Source organism: Botryllus schlosseri, chromosome 5, assembly GCF_051294905.1.
Source record: "Botryllus schlosseri isolate E-star chromosome 5, Bs_hap1, whole genome shotgun sequence".
In the NCBI taxonomy this organism is placed as follows: domain Eukaryota; kingdom Metazoa; phylum Chordata; class Ascidiacea; order Stolidobranchia; family Styelidae; genus Botryllus; species Botryllus schlosseri.
In genome coordinates, this window is record NC_137240.1 from 27,702,983 (window position 1) to 27,710,914 (window position 7,932).

The 7,932-nt window shown below is 41.2% G+C and overlaps 2 protein-coding genes across 2 annotated transcripts in view; both read left to right on the forward strand.

Moving 5' to 3' along the window:
* Positions 1-7,196, forward strand: part of LOC145439906 (peptidyl-prolyl cis-trans isomerase-like) — a 362,730-nt gene extending 355,534 nt beyond the window's left edge. Inside the window, exons 2-3 of the transcript XR_013915387.1 lie at positions 4,201-5,768; positions 6,562-7,196. The gene's annotated coding sequence lies outside the window, so the exon portion shown is untranslated. The remainder of the gene's footprint in view (positions 1-4,200; positions 5,769-6,561) is intronic.
* LOC145439904 (uncharacterized) lies at positions 39-3,137 on the forward strand. The gene is made up of 2 exons (XM_080317568.1): positions 39-174; positions 763-3,137. The coding sequence occupies exon 2, from the start codon at positions 804-806 to the stop codon at positions 2,253-2,255; it is 1,452 nt and encodes a 483-aa protein (XP_080173694.1). The 5' UTR covers positions 39-174; positions 763-803; the 3' UTR covers positions 2,256-3,137.
* Positions 7,197-7,932: the final 736 nt, after the last annotated feature.

Consider the following 7,932-nt stretch of genomic DNA (forward strand, 5'->3'; position numbering starts at 1 on the left):
CATTTTTATATCAATAGCAAGAGTTTGTTATTTGGAATAAGGACTACGATCACAGCCTGATATCCTTATGCTACTTCAATTCAGTTATCGTCTCTTCCATTAGGAAAACGTGACGGCTTCATGCCTGACTTACAATTGTGGTAGGGCAGAATGATTCGAGTACTAACATCTGAAGTGAGTAGGCTCTTAAATGTGAGATAAGATTTTGCCGAGTAGGCCTACTGAAACTACACGTCCCTTTCAACTAATAGTTACATTAGCGACGACAATTATGGTTTTGATGGTTTTTCCCAATGTGAAAAGTCTTCAAGCCTCGGTTGATCGCATCACAACATTCACTGTGTAATACAAAGCTTTGTACATTGGTGAGAGTGACGGTTCTGTGAAGCCACGATCAGCCCACACTATTAATGCAAAGTGCGTTGGAACGGATATGATCAAAATAGACCAAATTATCATCATGTGGTGTAGAATTGGCGTTATGTTCTTTAGGGTCGTATATAAGGCGCAAATTTGAACTTGACACATCATCCATAGTCTTATTGTCATAATGAGCGATACTCGACTCTAAGCCTAATACAAATCGAATCACTCGGTTACTTGATTTTGCCCGACCCTTCATATAATATGGATTCAGAAGCGGTAGCATATGTGTCAAGTCGCTGTCTTGTATCCGCTCTCGCAATGTCAGATGTACGGTGTTGCCAGAATATGTGTGTTGTAGTGTTGATATCGCAAAGTATTTTTTTTTGTTTGTTATAGATTCACAGTCGATGCTAGCGTAGGCCGAACTGCACAGAAGCATGGGCACCCGGTTATTCGCCGAACAACAGCACATGTCCGGCATGATGACTGAGATGTACCGATTCGTGATGGAGAACCACCTGTGCGATTTGACGATACTTATAAAAGACGAGGTTTTTAACATACACAAGTGCATATTTGCCGCCACCTGTCCGTTACTGCGGCATTTGGTCGAGAAAGCGTCGGAACTTTCATGTCGCAGTGACTTGATTTTGAAGCTGCACGGTGTGGACTCGGTCGGTTTTAAGTCTGTTTTGGCTTTTGTATACACCGGGCGTTTTCCTGCCGAGGATTCACCTAGGAAATTAATGGAAGAATTCTCGAGAGCCTGCGAAAGTCTATCTATCCGTTACCCCATCGAAAATGATGGTCTCGTAACGATGAAAGATCCAGTGCACGACGTTCAAGTGACTCTAATGCCTGAAAATGGCGACGGCGTTATCGAAGTCATTTTACGCAGTGACCTAACGGATGGTCGGGATGATTTTGAATCGGGAGACGTGCTGGAGTCTTCAACTGTGCAGGAACAGACATCTAGCAATATCACGAATCCCATTATTGATGTCGTCAATGAAGAGACTGTCGTTGAAGCCAGTGTGTCCACAAATGAAACTTTGCACAAACCCGATTGTGGAATTGTGTCTACGATTGCTGATCATCAGTACGCGAATGAGATGGTCGATAAGAGTAGTGCTAAAACATTCCTTTGCAGTAATTGCGGAAGCCCGCTGCTAGAAAAACAAGACGACAAACTAAATAAATCCGGTAAATTTAAATACAGCTGCAACCGTTGCAACAAAACGTACATCACGATTAAAGTGCAAAAGCCGCCGAAAACCGGTGACGGCACGTTTAATCCGCCGATACGTATTAGGAAAAAAATGAGCCAATCGAGGTCTTCCGCCGTCGCGAACAGTCTCGAGATTCGAGAGCTAGAAGAGGTTGGGCCTTCCGCGAAAAAGATGTCGTTTTATTCGGCAGACGGCATCATAAGGCCGTTCGTTTGTCAATTATGTGGCTCTTGCTTCACCAGGAATCACAGCCTGAAAGTGCACATGGAAACGGTTTGCATGTCTCGTGCGCCTGTCAAATGCCTGGGCTGTAATAAGGTGCTGGCGTCGAAACAGAGCTTTAATGGACACGTTCGGAAATATCACCCCGATGAGAAACCGGGCTGGGCCTCGACCGAGTGGAACAGTTTGATTCGTATACCCGGGCAGAAAAAGCGTAAATTGGAGGGCAGGACGTACCAGTGTCATAACTGCGCCGCCGTGTACATGTCGCATCATCACTTCTTGACTCACCAGAAGAAGTGTACGGAGGTGACGGCACTGAAATGTCCCTGCTGCGGGCAGCTGTTTCAGATCCGCAAAGAGTGGGAGAAGCACGTTTGGCAGCATCAGAACGAAAACGGCCGGCCCGAACAAGATGCTTTGACGTCGTCTGTTTAATATGTGTTGTCAAATCGTATTTAATACTTATTTTCACTACCACAAGCATGTGGCCATCACTGTTGCATATCAATGTCATTGATATCATTCGGAAAACTGGGGTGGTATTGGTAGACGTTTATGTGACTAAAGTAAATTGACAACTATCTCATTGACTCGTTATTATGTAGCCTCATTTTGAATTGAGACATGTCTCCCCTAAAAATACATTTTGTAGCACACAAATTGCTTCTCTACTGTCCCTGGTTGCGCAACGCTTTACTGTATTATTTCCTCGGGGAAATTGTGTTTTGTTGGAATGATGGCAGCCTGGTAGTTGAATATGTGAATCGACCAATAGTGACATTTATATGGAAAGTGAATGTGTGCTATCTCCCATTAATCTGTCCCTTGAATGACCTACAAGAATGTAAGGTAGTCTTAATCCTACACAAGATGGGCTGTTTCTACTTGATTGTTTTTCAACCATTTTAATTCAGCTCGCTCTGTTCTTGATGTTGAATTCTGCAGAAAAACCCCAGGCAGTTTATTGTGATGAAAGGTATTCTTTGTGTGTTGAAAACAACGATTAGGAAGTTGGGGAAAAGATCAGAAATAATAAATATTTGGTAGCAACATAGCCACCAGTATTTCAAATGAATTTGGATATATCGAGACATGATATGCCAAACGGAAAAAATTTCTTTCATCCTTTTTGCAGAGATATTAGAATACTTGATGTAGAGGTCAGGATATTGTGTATGTGTATGTGGACGTTATTTATATATATACCGATGTGAGATTGCCACGAAAAGTCATTCCGAATGAAGCATTGGTCATTCGTAATTATTGTGTATGATGCATGCAATCGATTTTTCAAAGTGAAAATCAACCTGTGTATTACACGAGTGTATGTCGTTTACTAGTAGGGCCTGGCACAATGATTTGAGTATAATATGAATCGAGTATTAATTCTAAAGATTCGAGTCGAGTAGTGAAGGAACATTTTTTCGGGTACTGAAATTGCCAACACTAATAGTTATTTATCTACGAAAATTATAGTTTCACTAGTATTATCCACTGTCCAAGCCTTGAAACCTTGATTGGCCATATCACACCATATGTATCCTAGTAGTGCAAACCTAAGCACATGGAGCACTAAACCATGCACGTTAGCGGAAGTGACATTTCTTTGAAGTCGTCATCAGCCCACAGAATTGTCAGAAAGTGCAATGATGTAGCTGTGGTTGAAAAAATCCCAAATTAGCTTTAACGTGATGTTGAACTGACATTCTATTTTTGCTGCTTGCATAATTGGTAGCCTAAGTAATTAGCTTTTGAGTAGTATATTCATATTGAAATGAACCCAAATATTTTCGGCTGACACTCGTCAGGGGTAATCGTCAGCAACTAGTAGAGAATTTAACAATATCAACAATCGTACAATGGAAAGAACATTGTATATCAACAATTGTGGCATAAAATATGACATCACCAGCATAAAATGAATACGAGCCAAGGCTGTGTCAATAAAAATAGTTCCGTGTCCCATCTAAAAATAGTACATTGAACACTCTCGTATTCGACATTTCATGCTGGCGACGTCATATTTTGTGATACGACTGTTGATATACCATGACGATTACCCGTGACGAGTGTCAGCCGAAAATAATCAGGTTCATTTCAACATGAATATACTACTCAATTGTATATTAAGTTCAGTACCTCCAAGAAGCTCTTCAAATAGTTAACTTTTCACATCATTCATGCTTCTGTTACGTTACAATGAGTGATACTCAACTTCTCCACTCTACTCCGAAGCCTAATACTCGATTCAGAATTGAATCGCTCAGATTCTCGATTTTGCGATCCCTATTACTAGTAGTTGCGGTGTCTATATTGTGGTAACCTTACATTTATGTGTCTCGATCTGTACCGATCATATTTATTTCCCCTGCATTTTTAGATTAATAGCACCATATCTAAATTAGCAATTTAATAGGTATGAATCATGCAAAACAACACTGCCTCGACGTGATGGAAAAAATATATTCCACAGTGAGCGATCCAGCACTTTGCGATATGGCCATCAAGATTGGCACAAAGACATATTGGATGCATAAATGTGTAATTCTGGCGGCATGCCCAAAACTTCACAACACAATTACATCGAAGAAAAGCAAGAAAATGGCTTTCGATGAGTTAACTGTCCAAGGATTTGACGCCTTTTTAAGGTATATCTACACTGGCATCTCACCGGCTGAATGGGAGAATGCAGTGTATGTAGACTTTGTTAAAGCCTGCGCTACTTTCGATGTACGCTTACGTGAAAAAGAGAAGAAGAATCCCAATACCGATACACGAACTCTAGAATCCATTAACAACCCATCTGACGAGGTTGTGATCGAAGTATTAACAGTTGAGGACACCAATCAAAATACCTATAATGACACCGCATCAAAGGTAACCGAAGATACAGATGATATCGGCATGGATTTTAACACGGTTGCTTCTGTGCACGTTACTAATGACGCTGATAACACCCAGAGCATGCATTACGCCGACCTTGTAGACATTTCCCCGTTATTTTCTGTGTCCAACCGTACCGTACAAGACTCTATGGAACCTTCGCCAAAAAAATCAAAATCTGTGGAACCTTTGCCCAAAGAATCGAAAGCAACAAACTATTCGCGTGCTCAACCGGTGGGGTTAGATCTACGCATGTCCCCCAGCGAAAAACCGTACGTGTGTCCGACTTGCGGGAGAAGTTTTACAGAAAAAAGCATACTAGAAACTCATTCAGCGACTCACAAAGTGACCAAGTTTCCGTGTTTCATCTGCTACAAGATCTATTCCTCGCACCCGAGCAGAGCGGCGCATATCAAAGAGCAGCACTCCAAGAGCATGGACCCGCTCGACTTCATGTGCTCCACGTGCGGCCTGGCGCATCAGGACGAGAAATCGTTACGCGCTCACGTCCTGTCCGGGTGTAACACATCTACTTATTTGTGTTTGAAATGCGGGCAGCGCTACAAGCGGCACATGGCTTTTCTTCCCCACATTAAAAAGTGTAAGGGTTTGACTCGTTTTCAATGCACACACTGCGGGAAGTCCTTTAAAGGCATCGCTTCTGCTTCCAATCATCTTCAGTTCACCCACGAGACTTATCCTCCCAAAAGCGAGGATTTGGTTAAAGTGCTGGCAAGGACTTAGTAGGCAACCCAGTTTATTATTGATAAAAATGGACGTGTGGCTTCTAAACTCTTACTCGAATAGATCGTGGCAGATCCATCCATAGATTATTTTCAATCATTTGCAGTTCTAGTAGTATAAAAAAAATGGCCGTCAAAATGAGTTTGCACTGGCCGCTGCAACCTGCCACTGCTACTGCTGCTAGTGTGAACGTCTGTTGGCAATCATGTTTGTATTTAAATTCCTACTTGGGGTTTGATTTCGACATGTCACTTGACATGATGTTAGTGGCGTGATGTGAAATGATTCGATTAGTATATCTATGCTTGTAGGAAGGATACCGTAATTTTCCATGTATAATGCGCAAAATTTTACCGATTTTTTGCCCTAAAATAGGGGGATGCGTATTATACATGGGTACAACAAGCCTTGAAAAAAAATCGCTCAGTCAAAAATTGAAATCACACTCTTCTTCATGTTAGTTTAAATCGCGCATCACCTCTAGCCATTGGGCATCGTAATTCGTATTATAGAGTGTAACGCACTGCCAAATAGAGAAGCCTGTTGCCAATTAACGAAAAGCGTGTTTCTAATTAACGAGTGTCGTCTGCAAACCGGTCGCTGATTGCTACAAGCGTGTGCGGCAATCCTTGTTGATTCATCGCGTCAACGACAGGCCTTAACAATCGCATACACAAGAGGCCATGTGCGCAAGATATAATCGCTTGTGTAATCAGTCGCATCTCCAACAGGACTGGTGCACCCAACAGAACCGTTGGACTGAGCAATCGCATCTGTAATTGTAATAGGCCACGTGGGCAAGATGTCGTGTGTCGCTAGCCTGAGCTATCGCGTCGCCGACCTCACAGGCTTTGGCTACTATCTACTTTCGTTTAGAGACGATGCCGTTAATTGTATTATGATTAGCGATCATCATGTCATAATTGTTCAACAGTGACATAGCAAAACAGAACAACATCGAATACTAAACCGCAACTAACTATTCATGTACTCATGTACTGCGAATGCAGGTGCGTACTATACATGGATACAGGCTTTTCCCCAGAATATACACGTCATTTTAAGGGTGCGTATTATACATGGGGGCGCACTATATTCGGAAAATTACGGTTAGTGATTTTCACTGGTCGCCATCACAACATTTGTCCTAGTTGGCAGTGAACAAATTTTTATTTGGAGTAGCCCTACCGTACTCAACTCACTATTGCGTTTTTGTTAATATGATATTTACTTCATGTTGATATTGTTGCTTGTACTGCTAAGCCAATGCCATATCATTGTCAGCTGGTTGATGATGCTTTGAGAACAGTTTACTATTTCTGACTACCACGGCAATCACAGTTCATAATTTGCTGTTAGCATGTAGCCTATGATTTCTTGAACTCGGTCATGCTACAGTAAAATTGCCTGCCCAGTGCCTATAGTCTGTATCAACTCCCCATGTTTGTTTTGTAATAGAATAGTTTAGTCGAAATATTGAAAATCGTGAGTGCTCTTGAGATATCTTGCCAAATTATATTGGTATGGCACCTATGGCCTATGAGAGTTGCCCAGAGGCCAAATGCGATCTATAGAAGAGTCATTCAAGTCTTTGATCACAATGTGCTTTATCTTAGTACAGTTCCGTACAATAACTGTAAGTGTAATATGTAGGCTATGGAAAAAGTAACTTGACCCGATCCCTTCACATTGGTTTATCGTCTCACCCTACGGTGTAAGGATGTTGCTTTGTGAAATTGTATGGGTCAGTACATTTCAGGTGCTCCATGCCATATCCCCACCTGCTCGAAACGTCATGAAAATTGGCATGATTACAGAGCTTTGTTTTCTGATTTCAGAAATCCAAATTTCATCAAAAAAGGTCAACTAGAACCGAAGGTATGACTGTCCAAAAATTGATATTTTTGTGATCGCTCAAGCGGAAAAAATGGCAGAAATATATACATGCAACTTAAATTTGCCATAATTGGATCAAATTAAGGCTGTTGAGGGCGAAACTTTCACACCTGGTCATTTATAGCACACTTAATGTATTTTCACCTTCTTTGACACCTGGGGTCGCCTAGTTTGACCTTTGAACCCATGCTTTTACTTATAACTTTTGAAGTCACTCATGCATGACGTCAGTTTTAATTGCAGATATCTCATGGCTAACAGGTGGTATCATCAAGTGTAAGGTATCATTGGAAAGCTCTTGGAAAGCACTTTCAAAATCAACAATAAAATTAGTGGATATTTCATCGTCACATTAGAACAATTTTTTGTGAACAAGTGTTGAAAAAATTGTTGAATTTCGAAATATCCAATATCCAGTAATTTTATTGTTGAATTTGATAGTCCTTGTTAAGAGCTTTCAAATAGCACCTTACACTTGATGACACCACCTCTTAGCCAAAATATATTTGCAATTAAAAACGACGTCACGTGTGAGCAATTTTTCAAGACATGAACAAAATCAAGGGGTTAAAGGTTGTACTATGCAACC